General features: G+C 42.5%; 1 protein-coding gene across 7 annotated transcripts in view; it reads left to right on the top strand.

The window, feature by feature from the left end:
- The window catches only part of MCTP1 (multiple C2 and transmembrane domain containing 1), a 2,197,525-nt gene that overhangs the window by 1,771,061 nt on the left and 402,791 nt on the right, over positions 1-23,673 (top strand). For all 7 annotated transcript variants that reach the window (XM_069225469.1, XM_069225480.1, XM_069225487.1 and 4 more), the window contains one exon: positions 10,435-10,554. In XM_069225469.1, coding sequence (XP_069081570.1) covers positions 10,435-10,554 — 120 coding nt within the window. The remainder of the gene's footprint in view (positions 1-10,434; positions 10,555-23,673) is intronic.

Below are 23,673 nucleotides of genomic sequence, written 5' to 3'. Positions count from 1 at the left end.
GAAAACTGTGCAAACATGCGGACAGGGAAACAGATGAAAATATTGCTCTCACACACAGGGAGCTGTATGTTTAGCAGCTCCCTGTGTGTGACCTTAATGCTGGCTCCCGCAGGAGGCAGGGAGTAGGCTGGGACCACGGAGGCCTTGAGGCTCCCTCCACAGTCCCCATCATACACACTGGGTGCCCTGGGGGGCACCCTGGAGACATGGCCGGCCCGGGTGATGGGGTCACTTGGACTGAAATTGGCCCAGGGAGGGAGGCCGCGCACCCTCCTTCCCCCACTAAATTGTAGTGGGCCCTAGGCAATGGGATCACAAGGGCCGAAATTATATCCAGAACACTGCTGCAAGACTCATACTCGACCTCCCACACCGAACCATGTCACATTGCACCTCAGGAAGCTTAATTGGCTGCCCATTCACAAACGCAGCCAATTCAAACTTCTCATGCACACATTCAAAGCCCTACACAACACAAGACCAGAATACCTGAAAAAACACATACTGTCACCAACCCACTAGACACCTATGATCTGCCTCACTCTCACACATTCCCTGCATCTGCAAAATCAAAACTGGAGGTCATTGATTCTCTTACATCGCACCTAAGGCATGGAAAAACCTCTCTCTAAACATCAGAGCCTCCTTCTCTCTTCTTGAATTCTGCAAGAAACTAAAGATTTGGCTCTTCTTATAAGCACCTTGGGAGCCACAAAACTGCACACATGACCAAGCACCTGGATACCCTCTCGGGTGATCAGTGAACTATATACATCAATATCATGACAGTCAATGCCGAAGTGCTCCTCTGACCTCTGCAGGGCAGTGCACCATTTACAAAATCAAAACCACACTGTGTCAGAGGCGTAGCACTGATGCAATGATATGTCTAGGTTTCAGGAGCTGTTGCCAATGGCCAACACAAGCAGCAGGATATATTGTTCTATGTTCCTAGCCTTGAACAGAGTGTACAGATTACAGGTCGAGAAAGGCTTACTAAAAAGAAGCAGCATGTACAACGTATTCTCAGAAAAATATTGTGCAAGCATAAAATGTGTATAATGTCATTGCTAAAAGCAGTGTCAGCCTAAAATGTGTAAAATGGAAAACTAAGCTAAAAATGGAGAACCTAAGTGGGCCCAAGAAGGCCGCATGACACTTGGTTCAATGCACCAGCGCTGAGTGTGAAAGACAAGTTATTGTAGCCCTGCAAGACACCAGTCCATGTGAATTTGAAATAGAAATATTACTTTTGGGTCACTATCAATCCTGTCAAGGGATTAGGAGCACTGTGGAAACAGCAGCAACCACGTTTAATTATTCACAAGATCACACACACTGTACTAAAAAGAAGGAACCTTTTATGTTAAAAGTGTTTATTACTACAGAAACAATCTGTTTCTCAGTACATTTAAAACTATACAAAATATTATAAAAATAGCAATGAGACGAGTAACGAGAGCAAAATGAACATTTCTAGCATTGCTAAAACGTAATTTAAAATATAATCTAGAAACCAACACTCTATTTCTATGCTCTATAGTATGAGAGCATGAAAGGAAGAACAATTTGAAATATAAAGTTTCATAGGGAGAAGGGGTGCACTGTATACCTTGTATAAAGCTGTCTTTATCAGTTGGGATATTAAGACAGTGTTGCCAGCAAAAGGCAAACACCTACTGCAGTAGCAGTCATTTGGTCTTCCTCCGGGATTTGGCTCTATCAGCTTCAAGCTTCAAGTAAGATGTATCATCTGTGAAGTGTGAAGTGTGCTGGCAATAGGTGAGACAGTCTTTCACAGAGTCTTCGGTGATCATCTCGGTGAAGGACCTCTCTCTCGAATGAACAAATGACAGTCCTTTTATCCTAAATCTTATTGGAGATTGGAATGTCTGACAAAGATTAGGAAAATCAAAGTATACATTTCTGATGTCGTCTTTTGGGCATATAGGGAAGAAGGATGTCAATTCAGACAACACTCTTTTGATTAAATATATATATATCAGTTGTTATTTATCCTTGACATAATGGGGAAGCAACATTTGGCACAAACATCTGTTTCCTTATATGGTGCATCTGTCGTTGATCAAAGAACTTGATGATCTCAGAGTCCCTAGAAAGATAAGGTATAGTGAGAGCAGTATTAATAGACAGACATGACAATGATTCTTCAGAAACAAGGAACGAGGTGATGTCCTGTGTCCAAGATGGGGAAGAGAGCAGCATACATGAGCTATGATGGAGTCGGGCTTAGCTAAGATGGAGACAGACGTTAGGGACATTACGTCAAGACCTAGCTCTTCAGATCACTTCTGGACCTACTTTAAAAAGGACTGCTCTGCTGCCCTGCTGCTGGAAGGACTGTCATGCTGTACGATTGATTGCCCTGATGCCTGAGGAAGGAGGACTGGATCTGCATCTTGAAGCCAGAACCACCAAAGTGGCTCCAAGGGTTAGCTGGCTGGCCTCCTGTTCAGACTTAACAAGCTTCAATATCTTTGAACCCGGCACATGGACTCTGCTGCAGTGAGTGCTGATCCCTCAAGTAGTGACCCCCAAGTCCTGAACCTTTGAACGTTGTGCTCATCAAAACTGAACAGCATGAGGCAACTCAACGCAGGACCTCAAATCGCAGCACTCACAGCTCTTCATCAGAATTGACACAGCACGAAGCAACTCGACACAGGATCTCGCATTGAAGCCATCGCAGCTCCTAATCAGAACCGACACAGTGAGGTGCAACTCAATAAAATTCTCAGCGGGACTAACCTGGTCCAGGTATCCGGCCTGCACTTTATCGCGTTCAGCATGAACTTGTAACTTTGTCCCAGTTTGGCATGTCAAGATAACCACAGTTGATGCTTTGTGTTTTTAAAGGCACTATTTTGACCTAAATCTTTAGAATTGCATATCTCCAGTCCTACTAATAGGATTTTGTTGTGTCAAATTATTTATTGCAAATTTTTTTTTTTTCTGAATTGGTGTGAGTATTTCCATGTGTTGTGTTTACAGTTAATTATTGTCTGTGGGCTGCATAAATTATTTGCACATTGCCTCTAAGTTAAGTCTTACTGCTTTTGTATCAAGCTACCAGAGGTTAAGCACAGGTTAGTATTCTGACTTTTGTGGTTCACCCTAACGAGGATCATGACTGTTGCTTGAGAAAGGTTCACACCCCCATGTTGGACCTGGCCCTTCTTGCTGGATCATCCCCAAACCTTTTGCCTTTTCCTTGCACTTTGTTGCTGAATTTGTGTTTGCAGACTTCAGGACTCTGTGTACCTTACCACTGCTAACCAGTGCTAAAGTGCTTGTACTCTCTCCTCTAAACATGGCAGAATTAGCTTACACCCAACTGGCATATTTATTCTACTTATAAGGCCCTAGTAAAGTGGTACTACATGTACCCATAGCCTGTAAATTAAATGCTACTAGTAGCATGCAGCACTAATTGTGTCACCCACTTAAGTACCACTTTAAACATGTCTTAGGCCTGCCATTTGCAGCCTGTTTGTGCATTTTTAAACTGCCATTTCGACCTGGCAAAATAAACCTTTTGACAGGCCCAAACTCTCTTTATTAATACACAAATGTCACCCTTAGGGTAGTCCCCGGACGTGCCAAAGGACAGCGTGCTGTGTATTTAAAGAGTTGGGCATGTACTTATAGGTTTTACGTGTCTTGGTAGTAAAAAAATCTTAAATCTGTTTTTCAATACTGCATGGCCTACATTTCTTATAAGATAGAAATAGAGTTCCCTTATTATATTTATTAGCTGTAACTTCCAAATGGGAAAAGGTAGCCTGTTCAAATTTTGTAAAGAAAAACAATAAGGTACACTGTTCCTAAAAGAAGGAAAAACAACAAAACGGGTCCTCAAGACACTTCTAAAGTTAGAAGCAAGAGCCCTCACACATCCAATGGATGTCATGCTTCATCACACGGCTAGCTCCTCATCAGACTGGCGCTGCAATGTCTGACAGGCCCCACTAGGGGGCTCTTTGCTGGAGATCTTGAATTTAAAGTGTGTGTCATGACAGGTACAGTAGACCTACCGTTAGAAAAAAGCAGGAGAGGGAGAGAATAAAATAAAATTTGCTCAAGGACCTCAACAAAGATTGTTTAGTTTAGACTTTGAGGATCTTGGTCAAGAATAAAACCACTTGAGAGTGGGTAAGGAATAATGCTCCACCACTCTAAACATCCAAAAAAGGGGTAGCTGACAGAGACACTTTCCCTCTAGCTACAATATAGGGTCAACATGTTTCGGGCCTCAAGGGTCCAGGTGGATCACATGGCGCTTCATCAGGACCAAAACACATAACTCCAAAGCTCTATTACTAGCCCTAAACTGAGTTTAAAGGGCAAATGTAACTTACATCAAAAGATACACAACTTAAGGCCTAAGTAGGCGAGAACCCTCCTAAGTTTAGGACTGGCTTCCTTGGGAATGGGGTAATGCAGTAATAGTGCATGTTTTTCCATCCCCAGGAGCGATACTCGGAGTGGTATGTTTTTTTTAAATGCATGAATCACTCCAAGCTTTACCTGACCACAATCACGCTAAAAAGCCACAGACTGCAGCAATTAGCACTCTCCTTGGACTCATGATTTGGGCACAATCCTGTTTGTGCCCCAGTTAGGTTTTCTAGCCTCATGGTAGTGAGGTTATAGTGGCAAGCCGCCTAGGAGCATCAGTGCTCACAGAAGTGTGTGCTGTGCCAGCCTCATGCGGGGGTGCTGAGAGATTAGAGATGTTGCCACATGGGTGAGAAGTAAGCAAACATGTATCAAAATGCCTCACTTGAAAGATCAATAGTGTCCTTTTTGTGCTATCTCTGGGAACAAGAGTCGAAAGTCAAAGGCAGCACAGCTAGAGCCTTACCTCTAGATTCAGTAGCCCACCTGGGTAAACAAGGCGCACAATTGCTACCTAACTTCATGTTATCCATCAACCTTAAAAGTATAAAACACTCCAAGAATTCAATCCTATACCTTGTGGATTACCTTAAAGCTGCTGGATTCATAACTGAGCTATTTTCCCAGGTAGGAAACCGTGACCTGCAGGCCACATGCAATGCCCCGAGATAGGCACATTAATCAGTGAAGCTATCTTTTCATGATTCAAACCTGTGATCAACAGCTTTCATTTAGCTCGCTGCGGCAAGTGAACAAGGATTTCTGCTGCAAGTGACAGCTAGCTTAACATTAGGTCTGCATGTGATCAGAAATGTAGGCCAGAACAACTTTACTTTCACAGTTTGCATTGTTGTTAATTCCTTTGAGAGCATATTATGTTAAAAATAATACTTATGTACGGGCAGACCACTGTTGCACCCGGTGGTCGGCATGGCCGTAGGCGAGGCTTGCGTCTTGTCTGCCTGTGGGGCCCATGTTGCTCCAAGGTGGTGGCATGATCACAGAGTTGTGTCTTGATTACGGGTCTATGAGCTGCACAGACACTAAAAAGCTTGGCCTGTCTTTTTTCCTGCATGCTGACACATGGGCAGAGCATTGAATGGTTATGCTAACGGAAAGGCTGCGTTAGTGCAAGCCTGTTATTTCCCCTCACACCCTTACTTTGGAAGCTTCTTTTGGTGATTCTGGTACCTGTCTTGAGTTCTATATCGCTCCACATTCTGTTTGCCCGCTCCATGAAACAATAAGTGACACAATATGCCTTGCCTATCAAGACATCATGCGAGACCAGTGTCATGTATGTCACTTCTTTTTCTTCTCTGTCTTCATTTCCTTTTTCTCTCTAAAGGAGCAGGAATCATCAGTACCATCTGTGCAAATGCCCCAGTAACTTTAACAGCAGGATTTTCTCTCCAGGTTACTTTTGCTCCTTGTTTCTGATTTGTCTTACTCTTGGGACTCTGGTAGTTTTAAGCAAATTCCTTCAACTTAATCTCCTGGATTTCTGGTCCTGCTGAATCCAGTCCTCATCTACTATGGGTTTGGGGTTGTGAGTTCCAGGTTCCTCTGTGATTTTTAAACTTGGATTTCTCCTGTCTCCCTGAAGGTTTTTCTGCTGCTTGGCTTGTTATTCCATAGGTGGCGTTTCATGGAGCACTTGTTGCTTCCATGTGATATTCAGCAGTTTTAACCAACACAGTGGCTACAGGAATGAGTCTCCTTTAATTCTGTCCACTTCAACAACAGAAGAAGGTGCGAAGAAGGTGTGATTATTGCACCCAGTCATTGACAACCACAGGATTCACCCTTACTGACTTCACCCTTTTCTGCTTCCACCCCAACCCCAATTGCACGCCACAATTTATGGCGTTCTGGAGTAAATTCTCAATTTGGGACCGGCCTTCATACATTTGGCCCTTTACCCATACTCTTGTTGCTTGACAACTCTACATTTCAGAGCTCCCAATATTTGAAACTCAATGCCAATTAGAGCTCAACTCATTCTTCCATCAGTGTCTATGAAGATGAAGTCTTACGGCCTCATGTTGAAGAGGACACTAGCAGGATGTTCTTTACGCCCTATTTAGAGGCCAACAGTTTGCAGCCTCCCCAGTGATGGTGCCACCATCAGTTCTGCCATTTGGAACACTCTTTTGGGTACTTGGGGGTGACAGAAATGGCATCTGAGGCTTTGGATAATTGTAGACAGAACATCCCATGAATTTTTTTTTTTCCTAATGCCCCTGTATCCTGAACTGGAGAGAAACAATTTTTAAATATCCCTCACGCAGGAATCCCTCACGTTTGTTTTATGGATACGGGATATAGAGACCCACTTTGGGAGTCTGGTACTCAGACACATAACAACAGTTGCACCACTTAAAGTGTTGTTTCTACTTCACTTCTTTTTCAGAGATCGAATTTTATTTTACAAAATGCAGTTATTGAATTCTCCTGGCGTACAGCCCTGGGGCATGAAATGCAGTGATACGAACTACATAATGAACTAAGAGCATTTAAGAATGAATATTTGATTACACGTTTATAATAACTGTGCTCAAAATAGGATTCACCAAGGACAATAACGCAAATACAATACGTTAATGTAATGAGAAGCTGTACATCTATTCATGATTGGAATGAATGATTTAAACCTGGCTGGGAGTAGAGTAAGCAGCACATGTGGTGGTGCTACACAGTGCTAAGTGAGGCGCAGAGCGTGGAATTAAGCACTAGCCACTGTGTCCCACCGGTCAAAAGTTGCTTCCACCATGCAGTGAGTAGATATTTTGGTCAAAAATTATCTCAGAAATCTAAAACATCTCTCTGGCATGCATATCTTTAATGTTGGTGTTTTGGCTGACCATGCAGTCATGTGTGCAATTAACCCATGGCCACCCAAACCAAAGAACAGTAGAAAAGAGCTTCAGCATTCCATAACTACACATAAGATATCGTAAAGATCTTGCATGATCGAATGAAACTCATTCTACCTTTACACTAACCTACATAAACCACTTCTAAGCAACAGATTGAACAAATTCTCAATTAACCAAATACCAACAAGCGACAGATAGTCATTTGATGGCATATGTTTACACGAAATGGTTCCAAGATTGAAAATGGCATACATAGATATAGATATAGACTGTGTTAGCTAGGTGAGACTACAGATAGGTTATATTAGCCATATTTTCAATGTGCTGCTGTGTGTTAACAGATATTAATTCTGCTTCTCCACACTAGACGTCCTCACCTTCCACTAGGCTTATAATTACTGAGTACGCAATTGATTTACACCCTCTGGTTATGGTATTTACCCCTGTTAACATCTTGAGCAGGTGACTACGTTACCTAATTCGGACACTTTGCTGAGGGCTATAACCACGCTTATTTGTCTGCCCTGCAGTTATGAGCCCAAACTAAGGATGGTTATTTGGGCAAAAGGACCAAGAATGACATGTGGACAAAAGTTCAACATTATTACCTGCTAAATGTCACTCTCTGAAGGCTTACAAACAAGACTGCTGTATCCCTCGCCTTCATGACCCTACTTCAGACTTTCACTGTGCTTAGAATGCAACCAAACAATGGTCAATGACTTCTCCTTGGCCCAGCCATTCATAGAAGACATAGATCTTATTTAAATACCTGCTTTCCCAAAAGAGTGGCTTTTGGGTATGAATCCAGTAGTCTTTTTCTACAAATCTCTCTTTTTCAGAATGTTTGTATGAGTGGTTCTAATAGTCACAGTGCCAGCAGACAAGTTACACAAAGCTCTTTGTGCCACTTCAGCATTCCTACGGATGGCTCCTGAGCTGTGGTTTTCACCCCAGATTGGCTTTGTCATTGCACAGTTTTTGGCTATCCCTGCCTGGTTGTTGAGGTGATATCTACATGACTTTTGTAAATGGCTTAAAATTTACGATTCAACCCTGTGGCATTTCAAGATTGTTCTCTATTCTGATCCACACCTCAGGCTTTTGAAAATAAGACAAGAACAGTGGTATTAGTTTACTCCCACATCCTTCTAATGCATAGCAAAAGCATTGTTTGCTATATTGCGTTATTCAGTAGACGTGAAAGGGCTGGATATGTAGCCACCCTATGGAAAGACCACACTTCAAAGTAACTCTGCCCACATACAACCCTCACGTGGCCGGATAAAGACATACATTATTCGAAGAATCATTGTTACCTGGATCGTTAGACAATTAAACTAAAGATATAGGTCCTGATTTAGAGTTTGGCGGACGGGTTACTCTGTCACAAACGTGACATATATCCCGTTCACTGTATTATGATTTCTATGGGCTATAATGGGATCATAATACGGCTGACGGGATTATCTGTCACACTTGTGACAGTGTAACCCCATCCGCCAAACTCTAAATCAGGCCCATAGTCCTATCTCTTCCAGACATCCGGCTACAAATCACTGACGAAGCATGAAGGCCAACATACTCCTAGTCATTTTGTAACACTGTAGACCTGGTTCCTAATAATATTTGAAATGCACCTATACCCACTCTATAGATGCATACAAGGGAGCCCCGGTTTTTAGGGTGCCACTGTACCCACTAGGTTTGATTTCACAGATGGCCACGCATTGGGTGAAGACTGGAACCCTGAAAGTCGACTGGATGGTCAGTGATGTCAGACCTTCCCAGTAATTAGATATTTTCACATAACAGGTACAGCATAACTTGAGAATGCGCCCGTAAGAAGAACATTATGTGCACACGTATATGAGAGTTCAGTCTCCTACTTATTTTTCAATAAACAAAAAAGATGTTCATACCTATGGCCTTCTTTTGCTAGTCAGAGTCTACCTCAGTAATAATGTTGCTACCATATGAGAAGATACTTCATTTGTTGTCTTTGACTCTTCTAAAAACAAGCATTGGCAAAACTAATAAGGCTTCTTGATCTTTGGCAAGTATGCATTTATTAAATGCATTTATTTATTTGTTAACATATGCAATATGCAAAAAAATGGTAAAACATACAAATAAAGCAGTGGCCCGGGTGCCAAGACACATCAAACCCTGGTATTGAAGGGCATTCCTTTCCTAACAGGTGAGCACATGTGATCGGGAAACATGTTATCTCTTGCAGTGCAAGAGACCAGGTGGGTTGCCGTGTGATGCATGCTGTGGTGGGAGGAAACGAAATGTGGATGAAACCTGAGGACGCCAATAGATGAAGAGGGCTGTTGAAAAGCTCTTGTATATGTACATGCATATATATATTTTTTTTTATTATGAGTGTTATGACAGGTAAACCGGTGCCTAGGCAAGACATAAGTAGTGTCATAATTAGTGATGGACATATCTGAAGGAAGTCTGTCACTGTGGCTAATGAGCCTGTATAATGATAATGCGGTAGTCGAGGAGCTAATCATTCTTAATATAGCCAGACATTTGGGATGGTCGTCTGCTTTCTTGTCTCTCTGAATGTAAGCCTCAAATTTGGAATATTTCAAAGCTTGTGAAATGTGTTTGGGGTGGGAGACTGGTAGGGAGGTGGAAAGAGAAGATGGAGTCGGCTGTTGGTGACATTGCTCTTTTGTGGAATATATGTATTCAAATCAGAGGTGTACTTGAAACCCATGCTGAATACACTGGAATTGATTCAAAGAAACAGCAGTAAAATACACGCTGTACTTTTCTTTGAATTTCCTATGTGAAAAAGAGGAAACAAAGCATCCCACAGCAGGGCTTCGCAGGAGCAAATGAGCAGTCCCGGGCAGTTACAGCAGATTAGAGACACCCCTGAGTTCCTTGGGAAAGGGCATTGCAAGGAACATGAAACAATTGTATCACACATCTGAGCAGGGTGCGGGTGTTCAATAGATAATCAAAGGGCCGGCTCCTGTAATTATCACGGTCCTCCCCCAGCACACACATTTAAAGAAGGCTTGTTGCTCATCCCTCCCGTTTAATGCTTGGCCTCCTGGCCGCCTTAAGCCTGGATTGTGCTGATGGTGTCTCCGTCTTTTCATCTTCCCCGCAGCTGCTGCTGAGGAACTTCATCCGCATGAAGCGATGTGCGATGGTGATCATCAACGCGGCCTACTACGTTAACAGCTGCTTTGACTGGGATTCACCTCCGAGGAGTCTTGCTGCTTTCGTGGTAGGAGCGCGCTGCACTTATCAAAAGATCACGAATTCTTTAAAGAAAAGGGCGCCCTTTCAAGGAACTGTGTTTATCACACGGTCCAGATAAGATCATTAGACTAATGTGCATGTCACTCACTTTTTTACAAGACTACCTTATCCTAAATTTGCTGCTTGGCTCCTTCAGTAAGTATCATCTCAAGGAGTGAGCTTGTTAATAGCGCAGGCTGAATAAACTAACTTAGGATTCTCCAGTTTTGTGGTTACACATTCCTTGTCGCTCAGGAGTGGCCTACATATACCTGCCATGCGCCACTGTTGATGCTAAAGAGATGTGCATGTTAAGATCATCTGTTCTGCAGCATAGAAGCATACAGTCTTATTCAATGAGCAGATGTAGAACCCATCAATACAATGAGGAAATTGGAAATGTATGTGAGCGCGTTTAGTGATCCTAGGGCCAGAGGTACTAACAGGCAGGTTGCACTTAGTGGATGCAAATAACGGACAGACTTTTTGCAACTTGTCAGATATTTTGTGATGCTACTGATGTCCAAAAAGGTTGGGTCACAATATGCATATTCATAGGCGGTCGCTAAATACCCAGCTTAATAAACATTCATTCGGCAGGTCACTGCTTGAGACCCCTTGGAATTGGCTGATCACACGAGGCTGATAGCAAGGGATAGCAATCCACAATCCCTGTATTCGCATTCACAAGTTGAAAAAATTTCTTAAAGCAGCAAAAGGTCCCCAAGACCATTGTCTTTTCGCTAAAGGCCACCTGACACAATTCCCGAAAAGCAATTTGTTCAATGGGGACAGCTCCCATTTTGTGAATGAGTTATTAACTTATTTCTGGTGCTGGTAACATATTAATGCTTTGTGACTGCAACTGCAATAAAAAACCATTGAGTCATCTCATTGCAAATCACAAATTAAGATGCAACATCCCTTTCACGCCCTTCCCTAACTGCGATTCAAAATGAGTTGCAAACACATTTTGAGACCTTGAAGTGCGTTTCCAAATGGCAAAAAGCAAGTATTACACTGTAAAAAATATCACTCTGCAGTCGCAATCACGTATATTTTATGAATCAAAGTGTTTGTGATCTCAAAACGGGTTCATACATCTGGCCCTGAGTGCAGTAAGCAAGGGGAAACCAGTAAGCAAATTAAAGTTTGCATTTATTTTAGAAAGTGAGAAAGGGGGGACTTTCCATACAGAAGTTACAATCTGAAATATCTACTTCCTTCAGTTCGGTGCTATTGTAATAGCATTTCATTAGCAACCTTTAACCTCTCCCTTTCACCATTCACCAATCTATTGATTTTTTTTAAAGTATTGATGAAAATCTATCTGTCCATGTGCTGAAGATATTTTTTTTATGAGCAACAGATGCCATAGAACATAGATACTCACATTTACCCAGGGGCCACAAAGTATGGTCTGTGGTGAGCTAGAGGGATGCAATGATGCTAATAGGGTGGAAGTGGGACTTTGTGGGTGGTTAAATGGTGCAGAATACTTTATTTGCTTCTTTTCCTTTTCTTCAGCTAGTTTGTAAAAAAAAAGCTTGCCTATTTATTGAAGATCTTTCTGAATGTTTGTGCTTTCTGAAGTAAACAGCAGCCAAGTGCTGCTGTAAGCTCTGGCCGCAGATAAGGGTTAGTAGGGCCGCAGGCGGCCCCCGGGCCGAACAATGAGTTACACTGCCATAGAAAATGTGAAGAGACAGGAGATAAAGGGCAGGGATTCTCTTCTCCTTTTCATTTCAAATGTTAAGCCATGCCATGCCCATCCTCAACTGGCCTCCTTTCTCTGTTACCATGCGGTGTTCTTCCTTCTGCAGTTATCTCCTGTGCTCCCCATTCTTCTGCCCCCTACAACACTCACCTCTCTTGGTCAGCTGTAACTTGTTTCTGCTCATGTTAGTCACAAAGTATTTCATCTGTTCCTTGATTGGACAACCTGAACGGGTGATCCCCAGAGGTCTGCCCCCCTACATTTCCTCAATAGATTCATTTGGCCTTACTTAACCTCTGCCTACCACTTTTAGTATTGTCCCTCTACAGACGATTCACCCATGTTTGTGTCTTCCTCTCCTTTCATGACTCCCTCTGTTCTTATCTATATGCCTTCTTGCCCTTCATTCTTGGATGCCTTCCCAATATATTTTTCGAAATCATTCCAAGACCGAAATTCAATTATCCCTCATTATCCTGCAGTCTCCCATCTATAACTTTATCTGTTTCTCTTCTCCCTCGTCCCTTGTCTCCTCGCAATTAGCATATCACATTTGATCCCCTTTCTCTCAGTCCCTCTACATTTCTCTTCTCACTCTCCTAATCATCAATATGTACATGTGGCGTGTAATGATATTAGCACATATAACAAGTTACATTTTTTATCAGCTGGTTATATTTTACGAAGCTGTTCCTAGCTGACAATATGAGAAAAACAAACACTGCTTTGAAATAATGCAACATTTTTTGTATTATTTTAATCACAGCTTGGTTTAATTGATGAAAATCTGTATTAGCTTTTGACTTATTCTTTGTCCTCTGGTCTTTAAGAGGTGCTTAAACCCATTTTTGCATTTCGATTCGTGCCCACATTGCACAGGGGCTCATGGGGTTTCCTCTCATAAATCACTCCAGGGGCGTGCCGCGGGGGCATAACAGGCAAGTGCAGCCACCGTGTGTCCCCCTGGGGCACTCTGTTATTACAGAAGGGGCTGCAGGTGCTTGTGTTGCCCCTCCTGTAATACTGATAGCGCTGGTGCACGTGCAGGGTCAGCACTATCTCAAAAGGTGGCGCACTGACAGCCCTCTGGAGTAATAAAAGGGGGTGGTCCCATGAACCTCCTTGAAATCCCCTTGCAGGCGGGTGCAGTGACTCATGGGGATCTCTAATCCTTTTTTAAAGTGGAAGTGGGTGCCATCTTCACTGTGAAACACCGAGTGGCTTTGAAGCAGCCTCTCTGTATTACCCTTGAGTGCGCTGCCCCCAGGACAGCGCGAGTTCATGGCTGCCGTGGGGGCGGTGCATTGTACATATTAAGGTGCATTTTCCCTGTTGGCGCATGGTGCACCTGTTCTAAGGTGTGTCTGGCACAAACACGGAAGGTGACCCTTATTGCAAGACGGACACAGATGTTAAATGGAGGAGATTGAACAGAGAAAATAGGTTGGAAAGGAAATGCTCAGACAGGTTTATTCTTTCGTTAAAATGAAGGGGTACATTATCCACTGTCTGACCTGTGAAACTCAGAATTAAGATGTAAAAATGTCTGAGATAATACCATAATCATGTGGAAATTGTATTTACCCTAGGTAGTTTACCGTCTGATCATTCCAGCAGACACAATGATGTGCTACGCCTCAAAGACTCGTTCCAGAAACACTAAGCAGGCCGTCCAACCAGCAGAGTAGCTAAAGTCTGCCTTTTTTTAATTAGAAGGAAAATACCTTAGCAATGGACCAGTCACCTCTGTTCCAATCTGTGACATGTCTCCCCAAAATAACACAAGACACCCATTCTACTGCCTAATCAACCCCAGGTAAAGGAATTAGGAAAAGTTTCCATTGCCAAGTTGCCCCCCTTTCACCTGATGCTGCATCTTTCAAGGTAAAGTCCTTTTCTCTGCTCCAGCAGTAACGTTTTGGTGAGTATGTCGTAACTGAAAGAAGCACTGGCAAAACAAATAGGTCTGGCCTTCTTTTAGAGGAAGTGCTTGATAATAATTGGGTGCCTTTGTTGCCCATTGCTCTCCCAAAAAATAAATTTCTACAATGAAGCAACATCTCGGGCTTCAATAATGTGGAAGCTCGTAGAATGGAACTTTGCTGAACAGACTGCATTAGTAGAATTAAGCTGTACCCTCAAAGAAGAGTTATAAAAAGGTGGCAGAAGGTGAAGTTTGCTTGAGGGGATATGAATCTGTTGTGCAAAATATTGCATAGCAGATACTTTTCAAAGAAGACCAGTATTTTTATTGCACCTTTAGTAAGGTCTATTTATGATCTGCAGACGTTTACCCTATTGATAAAGCTGGTAGCCAGCAACATACTATCTTCACATGAAAGTAAAACAAACGAACATGCAATGGGGATTACTGAATAATACTGTTTCATTAAGATAGGCTAAAGCATCTAAACAGCACACACCTGCTAATCAAAAGTCCATGAATTAGAAATGTAAATGCCAGCCAAATAAATATATCAAAGAGCATGCACTGGTTCTCAGTTGTTAGATACATATCACATCACTACCACTGTCCAACAAAAGAACGACTGGATGCCCCATCACAAAACCTTATACAAATTCCAATAGAACAATGTAACCATCACGAGATTTCATGGCGTTCATTGACAAATTTTCCAAGTGATAACAAACCATGAGAAGCAACTGAAAGCCAAAGACTGACGGTAGCTGACCCAAATACATTCTCCGTATATTTGAAGAACTGATGACCAAAGTGTCTTTAATCGACTTCATCTGTCTGTAGCCAGACCTAAGAATTACTAAAAGCATAATGTTTCCAAAGGCCTCCGAGAGTCATGTTTCCAACTGCACAAGTTTGTTACAGCGATTTATGTCACCAAGAATCGCTTCACTCAATCTGGTTTCATTCGGGATTGAAAGAAATAAAGGCATTTTTTTCTTGGATGTCTTGGCACATTCGCCCAATAGTCCTCATGGCTGGGTGACTTTAGCAGCTAAATGCTGCTTTCTGGCATTAGGCTTTAAATAAAACAGCATCTCTGTGGCTTTTTTATCTCTATTTTTAATGATTAGAATGTGGTATTCAAGAAGTTACATGCTGAGCTAGGGTGTGAAGGATTCTCAGTGCGCTATATGAATTTAACAATGGACGCCTGAAGTATTTATTACTCGCCCAGACCACAAACCCACGCGACTGTTAAGCTACTCAAGGCCTTTAATGGCCTGGATCGCGTTTTTGGTGTTTTTATTAAACATTTGAACATAGTTTGCCCGAATTGGGTATTGTTATTACAATATCTTGGATTATGTTTTCAACTACTACATTTAACTCTGCTTTTTGTTGATAGAATGCATTTGATTGGTTATTTGCATATTGATTTGGTGTAGTTAACTGTCAGCTATCCTATCATTGGAATGCAGATGCGTGTCTGCTAGAAAGGACGAAAATCCACACGGAAGGCATGTAGGTGTGAGCTCACACAGGATGCCACCAAACTGCAATAAGAAAACATGGAGGACGATGGAATTCTACTAAAAGTGCATGGTCAAAGATCGAGAACACACAACACAACATTTCACATTCTTCTCATACGAAGGGCGTTCTGGCCAAACAAATTCAATGAAAAAAATAAAATGTATAGTAGAAACCGCAAAATAGAACACGGGGGGACCTTTGTCCCAAATATCTCAATGAAACAAAGAATATTCCACTAGTGACTACATCTACTGTGTTTGACCTGATCATTTAGCAGGGCATGTATTTATATATTTAATGAGCGTACACTAAAGGTGAAACGTGAGACGGCATTCTGGTCATTTTTCCACAGCCCAGTGCCTTTTACGTCTGTGCAGTAAGGGTCAATATATATGAAGATCACTGTTTTTTTTTATCCAAGGCTCTAACCTTAAATATTTATAGTAGTTTTGATGGAATGCACGCCTCAAAGTCTGCGTTGACTAACAAGCCGCTAATTTGTGCGCATTCTACGCAAGCGAGCCCACCTGGCGTCAGAGCCGTCATCTGTGGGCCTGTAGATGTCAGTGGGGTGACATGACCCCCCACTCTGCTCTCCCTATCCTCACTGCTCTCCTCTTCTGTCCCTTCTGCCCAGCACTGTCATTTCTCACCGTAATGAGCGCAAAAATAATTGGACAACCGGGCCATCAGTAAAAGGACACACTTCAGCGTGCGTCAATGAATTATTTTACAGGACAAACTTTAATCTTTAAATGTGATTGTAGATAATTTGTGGTACCATCTGTCCATTCTTGAATTGGTTTAGCCTTTTCAGTCGTTATAAGTGCTGCTGTGTTTAACATTAACATTTGATATTTTACACGTTTAATTTCTGTACCGCTGTGTGGGCCCTCTGGGAGCCGAGCTCCGCCGCTACATGAGAGAGACAAAGTATTGATCACTTAACATTTCAGCTACATTTATGTATGTCGCAAAAATTAATGAAAATGCCAGACAAAAATGTCAGAGTGCACAAAAAGGTAGAATTTAAATTTGGTTGTTTAATGAAAAGCTCGAGAAGTGCATTTTCAAACAACACCCACCCTACCTTTCACTGTAACAATATTTTCCGGACTTGGGAGAGAGACGCACGTATATTATATAGCGATGGAATGAGCGCGGAATATGAGCCAACGTCCAATGGGCGTGCAGCACTGAACTTTGAATGTCCGGGTGTGGTAATAGTGACTTCTTCCGCCTTGGAAGACCTGCAGTTTCATCATTTTTTATTCATCAATTCATTCATAGTTATAGCGCTTGCTACTGCGCTCCACAGTCGCCAGAGTGCCACACCTTACCCAGAGCAGAATGTTTGATTCTTTTTTCTGCAGTGCGGGTTCCTAGTGTCTTGCGGGTGTCCAGCCTTTTAAAAAACAAGAGATTGTGTCCTACCGTTCCCAGTCTGTAAAACAATGATCAATATTTTCTTCAATTTCATCAGATCTATCCTGTTAATGCAGTAACCATGTGAGTCACTGCGGTAGCCACGTGCTGTAGTAATTGATATAAAATAACTCAACAAATTAAAAGAGGGAAGCAGATGCCTCTTGTTTTCAAAAGCCCGTGCTAGAATGAAACCATAAACTGGATTTCTGGACAAGTTACCTGATGTGTCTGTTTTACCACATATAATAATAAATCTAACTCCCAGTAGGCCGCGGTGGTGGTGTTTGTTGGAAGTATGATTCGTATTTTGAATGCAGTTCTCGAGAGTTTGACTACCTGGACCAATATCCTCCTGGAGTAGCCGTCTCTGCTTCTAACGGACTGATTGAGGGTATTTGTAGGTGTTGGTCTTTGAAGGCCAGTCAGTCTTGAACGGGATCCTGTCTGCAGACGCAACCTGAAATACGTTTTCTGACACTGAATATTTGATTGAGCTTTTTAATCTCACTCCAGAGATAGACTGCCCAATTCTGTGGCCCTTCGAATCTGTGGGTAAGAATAGAATGGAGACCACGGTGTGGTGCACCACTGTAGTCGACGTAGGAACGGATTGCGGCACCCCCCACAGTGGTTCTGCAACACTGCTATATTAATAGAGGTGATCTTTCCGATGCAGATTGGAAAGGCATTGCTCCATGCTGCCCCGATCTCATAGGCCAGCGTGATGTCAACATCTAACTAAAAGGCAACTTTTAAAGCTATCTTAGTGGCTGGCAGGCAGTGATGAAGTAGACATCAAAACTAGTTTGTGTAATGACTTCTCAAGATGTTCAACCTGTAAACTAGAGAAAATAATTTATGTTTTGCTGTTGTTTAGCTGCAGACAACTGAAGTCCTTTCCTAACTTAATCCGAGCAAGGGAAGTCAGTATTGCAGTGGCTCAAATATGTGCGCATCAGTTGTGACTACTTTGTAGAGTTGGATTCCTTCCAAATTTACAAAATGCTGGTGGGTTATGCAGGATGGATAACAGGATATTCAACAGAGAAACTTAACATGATATAGTAGGGGCATTTAAGGCCCATCAGAAACTCATGTGTAGCCACGGGTCTGATTTAGTGTTTGACAGACAGGTTACTCTGTCACAAACATGATGGGTATCCCACCAACCATAGTACAAGTGACACAGGACATAGTGGGCTTGTGATACAGTGGACAGAATAACCGTCACATTTGTGACAAAGTAACCCAACCCCCAAACTCTAAAGCAGGCCCTAAGTTTTTATCCGTAGAAAAGGAACAACATTTCTCCCATTGAGTCCAACTTCGATAAGAAGTGAATAACCGCTGTAGGAAACTTAACTGAAAGAGTGTAGAGGGTGAGGCCACTGTCATTTCATTAGCTAGGACTGAGCTCCCTCACAGTTCAAACGGTTCAATTCACAGACACAACAAGGTTTCAGAAAGGAGACATTGAGTTTCCTTTGATAGCTTGATATGGGAAGCAAGGCCACTCTCAGACAAAATGTACCTTGACAAGTCAAAAAAAGAGCTGAATGGTCAAAGGAAAAATATTCACAAAGATCTGCATGAGGAGTATGTAACAATAGAATTTGCCTTTAGAAAAATTCTTCTACAGAAAAATGGATAAGGGATTACGACGTGGCAAGAAAACTACTCTCCACAGGCAGTAATGTGAGAAATAGAGGCCAGTATTAACCAATGGTAAATTCAGTAAACTTATACAATTATAGTAGTGTCAAGGGGACAAGGGACCAGAGCTGGACTGATCCATAAAGCCCTGTGGTTTGATTGACTGAGGGGATAGAATTGGTGGAGGACTTTCACTTCTTACTAAGAAGAGGTTTCAAATCTAAGCAGTCCACGTGAGTCGAACCAAGAGCCCAAATCCTCAAACCAGCCAAGCTTGAATGTGGGTATTTTGAACCATTGATGTTTAAAGGTGCCTGCCATAGTTACAGTTTGACATGTTGTCTTCAGATGTAGGTCGAGCTTCTGTCAGTCATTACTTCTGGTCTGAAAGTGACACAACATAACTTAGTCCACGACAACAGGACCCACCGGGCATGGCCTTCTTTCCTTATAACACAGTCTTTAAAAGGAAGCATATCACAGTTTCATTCTAACAACTCTTGCTGCCAGTACGCATTTCCCAGCAAACGGTACCTAGACATAAGTTGTGTCTTTATTTTTTGAGGACTTGTTGGCGCTTAGGAGGTCAGCAGATCTGAACAGATATAGCCGTTACATATGATTGTTTTAAAAACAATATAGACAGCCTTTTGGTTTGTGGTTATAACAGTACATCTGTAGCTAGGGGATTCATCGTGTCTAATCTAACATCACTGCAAGTATTGAGTGAGGAAGAGAAGCATTAGGTTCTCACAAGTAACAAAATAAAGCGCCTCTAATTTACCCAGGACACAACAAACTGCCACACGGTTCCATGAAATTACAAAGAAACGCGGCCTTAAGCGTCATTCATCTTCTGTGACTTCCTATGTTCTTATGATGTTCAGGCGGAGAATACAGATTCTTTATGTAATCCCACTGAGAGGTCCCTGTTACTTAATAAGCTGTTAACTTTAATGTTGAGTGCTTTTATAAAGGTCAACAGACTTTCTTTTTTTACACGAACAATGAAGAATAGGATTCTGAATAATTAAGTTTATCCGTAAAAGAAAAATACGCCTGCCATATTTTGCTCTTGGTAGACCTTCTTTTTCTTGTGCCATCGGGAAAGTGGTGTATAGAGCAGTGCCTCCCAACCTGTGGTCCGAGGACTCCTGGGGGTCTGCAAAGCCTCCTCTGGGGGTCTGCGACTGCCCAGAAAATTAAATAATATTAACAGATTAGGTCCCCAGCTTTCAGTAATGACTCAGTTGGGGGTCACCGGATTCCATGAATGATCCCATAGTCCCAGGGTTCCAGTAATGATAAAGTTGGGGTCCACAGATGTCAAAGGTTGGGCACCACTGGTATAGAGAATGGCGGAGAGACCGGAGTTATGGTGTGCATTGCATGCTGTGTATCTTAATTTGCAATTTTAAAGGCTTTTTCACTATTTTTTATACATATACATTTTTCACTTTAAAACACAGTTAAAGTGGGGTTATAGTTTCAAATAAAAGCCAAAACGAAATTTGAAATTCACAAGTTATGGTTAGGACCACAATCCATAACTCACACAACATTCATGAAAACCATAACTTACACAACCAAAATGAAATCCTTATGACCTCACAGTATTTATACCAACTAGTAACAATACCAAAAAGCACAGCATAATTAAATAACAATACATACTCAAACCAATAAATAATACTGTTTTCATAGTCATGTCTTTCATTGTGTTAAGGATAATATGATATGGGATCTCTTTAGGATTATTTCCAACATGTGTAGCTGCATCCGTCACATTATAGGTGAAGACAGTCAGTCACTTCACCTAACATGTATGGGCAACCAAAGTCTGCATACAGGAGAGGAGCTGGCCGCAGACCTCTAATCTGCAGTGAATGGCCAACCCATGGTGTGCACAGGGCTGCCGATGGTCCAACCAGTCACAGATGACCAACCACCATTGAACAAGGCCAAAGGCTGTATACAGTGGTAGTTGGCCTAGAATCTGGCCTACAACCTGCTGTGCTCCCAACCCACCATTCTTAGCCAGCCAAACTATGCATGGCCTGAGGCCATGCCCAGCTAAGTATTTTTAACATTACATTTGTGTGTTATTTCAACTCCTGTCAATAACATCACTTTAACCTTTTATGTTTTCAGAGAATTTCTAGGGATTATGTAACATAAGCCTAGGACCTAATATTAATCATAACTATAATGTCACTTTAACCTTTGTTTATTTCAGTGATAATGTTAAAAATCAGCTATCCTTACAAAATAAAATTACAAAACCTATCACAGTCCCCATTTATGGTTAATTCCACAACTATATGTTGGACCTGGCCCTCTCTGCAGCGTCATCCCCAAGCTTTTTGCTTTCATCCTCCCATTTTTCCTGAATTACATTTTTGTGTTGGCCTTAGGACTCTGTCCACTTTACCACTGCTAGCTAGTGCTAGAGTGCTTATGCTCTCTGCCTAAAATATGGTAACAGTGGCTTATACCCAAGTGGTATATTTAATTTGCTTACAAGCCCCTAATAAAGTTCACTACTTGTGCCCAGGGCATGTAAGTTAAATGCTACCAGTGGGTCTGTAGCACCAATTATTCCACTCACTTAAGTAGCCCTGTAAACATGTCTCAGGCCTGTCACTGCAGAGCCTGTGTGTGCAGTTTAAACTGCCATGTCAATCTTGCAAGAAAAACCTTTTTGGATGCCCAACCCTTCCCTTTTTATACATATGTCATCCCTAGGGTAGGCTCTGGACAACCCAGAGGGCAGGGTGCAGTGTATTTAAAGGGTAGGACATGTACCTTTAAGTTGTACATATCCTGGTAGTGAAAGATTTTTACATTTGTTTTTCACTATTGCAAGGCCTATCTCTCACATAGGATAACATTGGAGTCACCTTATTACATTTTATAAGTGTAATTTCCAAATGAGAATAGATAACTGATTAATTTTTATTGTCTTTGAAATTGGGGTGAAAAGCCCTAATTATAATGCCAGGATACAATCGGATTATATACGCTAAGGGTTCCAGCACCAGGGTGAACAGCACTGAGGAGAGCGGGCATCCCTGCCTCGTGCCCTTCTCAATTGAGAATTCTACAGATTGCTCCCCATTCACTCTGGCCCGAGCCACCAGCTCTATATAAAGCCAGTCAATCCAAACACAGAATTTAGGATCACGCCCGTATTTCACCAAGGCCTGTTTCAAGAAGGGCCAGGGAACTGTGTCAAACGCCTTCTCAACATCTAAAGATAGGAACATGTGGGTTCATCTCTATGATGTGTCTCCTCTAACCAGTTAGCAAATCTGCAGAGGTTGTGTCTGGTGGACTTCTTTGGCATGAAGCCCGATTGGTCACTGTGAATCAGGGTGGTGATCATCGTTAGAAGTCTTTTAGCAAGTATTGAGGCTAGTATTTTTATCCCAATGTTCAGCAGGGAGGTCGGGCGATAGGAATAACATTTGTCTCAGGCTTCCGGGGCTTGTGGATAAGAACTATTGTAGTGCTCTGCAGGTCTGGTAGGAGAGTGCCAACCTCTTTCGCCTCCATGAATAATTTAAGCAGTTATGGCTTCAGGATTTTTTATCACAATTTTAAAAACACCACTTTGAGAAAGTTGACATTTTTCTGCCCTTAGCCCTTTTGTGCATGTGACCTGGCCTGGGTCACATGACTGGGTGTTACTGATAGTTAGACTTTGTGAGTTCCTCCCAGGCAGTCATACAGTAGAGGAAATAGGTGTGCATGGGTGGGCCATCTGCTGGCAGGATGGGGGTGGAGCTGAGCATAGCCCCACTTACACCTGAATAGCCTGTACTCTGCCTTCCCACAAAGTGCCCATCTACCCTGCATTGTCAGTTCAGCCAGCTTGGAGACAGGGAAGGCAAAAACTTTCACACGCTTTAAAGACACTCTCTATAACTTTCTTCCACCTTCCAGAACCAGGGCACCAGGGTATAAAAGAAGGGCCTCAGACGCCATCACTTCTGTACGCTTCTGGTCCTGTGGATACTCTGCCAAGAAGAAGGACTGTTGAGCTAGTGAAAAGGACTGCCACTCTGCTGGACTGCTACTTTAAAGGAGCTGCTGTCTTGCTGTGCTGGCGTGCTGACCTGCTGCCTGCTGCCCTCTTGCCTGGGGAAGAAGGACTGGGCCTGGAACTCCATCTTGACCCTGGACCCCAGAGTAACTCAAAGGGCTAGTCTGCTGGCCTCCTAATCTGAGCCTTGGGGTATAACAAGCTCCCCTACAGCTCCTGGAGCCTTCTTTAATGAGTTCTTGACCACCAAAAGAGGAACCTCTCAGGTCCTGTGTCCTTGGTGTTGCCTTGAGCTCTTAAATTCAAGCTTTTAGGCTTTTTGCAACTGTGAAAGGGCTCATTTACACCAGAACCACGCCGCTCACACTAAAAATTAGTACGAGCTGCCACCAGCCAGTCTCTTCACACAGCAGCATTGACCACTCACAGGACACTGTCACCATGAAGGACTAGCCCGTCTGCAACACCCAACATGTTCCTCGCACCATACTGATCACAGCCTACGATGCTCTCCTTGCTCCTTGCGAACCCCGCACTGCAAATGGGACAATAGGCACAAAATTTGAAAAGATAAACCTTCTGCAGAACTAATCTGGTACTGTATCCGATCCACACTCCATTGCAGTCGGCTTCAACTTTTCACTTAAACCCAGTCCAGCGTGACCAGATAGCCAAAGTTGGGGCTCTCTGTTTCTAAGCACTATATTACAGTTTATGTTTCAAAAATTCATAGCTCTAATGCTACTAATTGGATGTATGTCATTTAAGTCCCATTTTTGTATTTCTTATATTGTGCTCTATTTAT

The sequence above is a fragment of the Pleurodeles waltl genome, chromosome 1_1 (assembly GCF_031143425.1).
Source record: "Pleurodeles waltl isolate 20211129_DDA chromosome 1_1, aPleWal1.hap1.20221129, whole genome shotgun sequence".
Classification (NCBI taxonomy): domain Eukaryota; kingdom Metazoa; phylum Chordata; class Amphibia; order Caudata; family Salamandridae; genus Pleurodeles; species Pleurodeles waltl.
The sequence above is the reverse complement of the archived record's forward strand: the minus strand, read 5'-3'. Positions and strand labels throughout refer to the sequence as shown.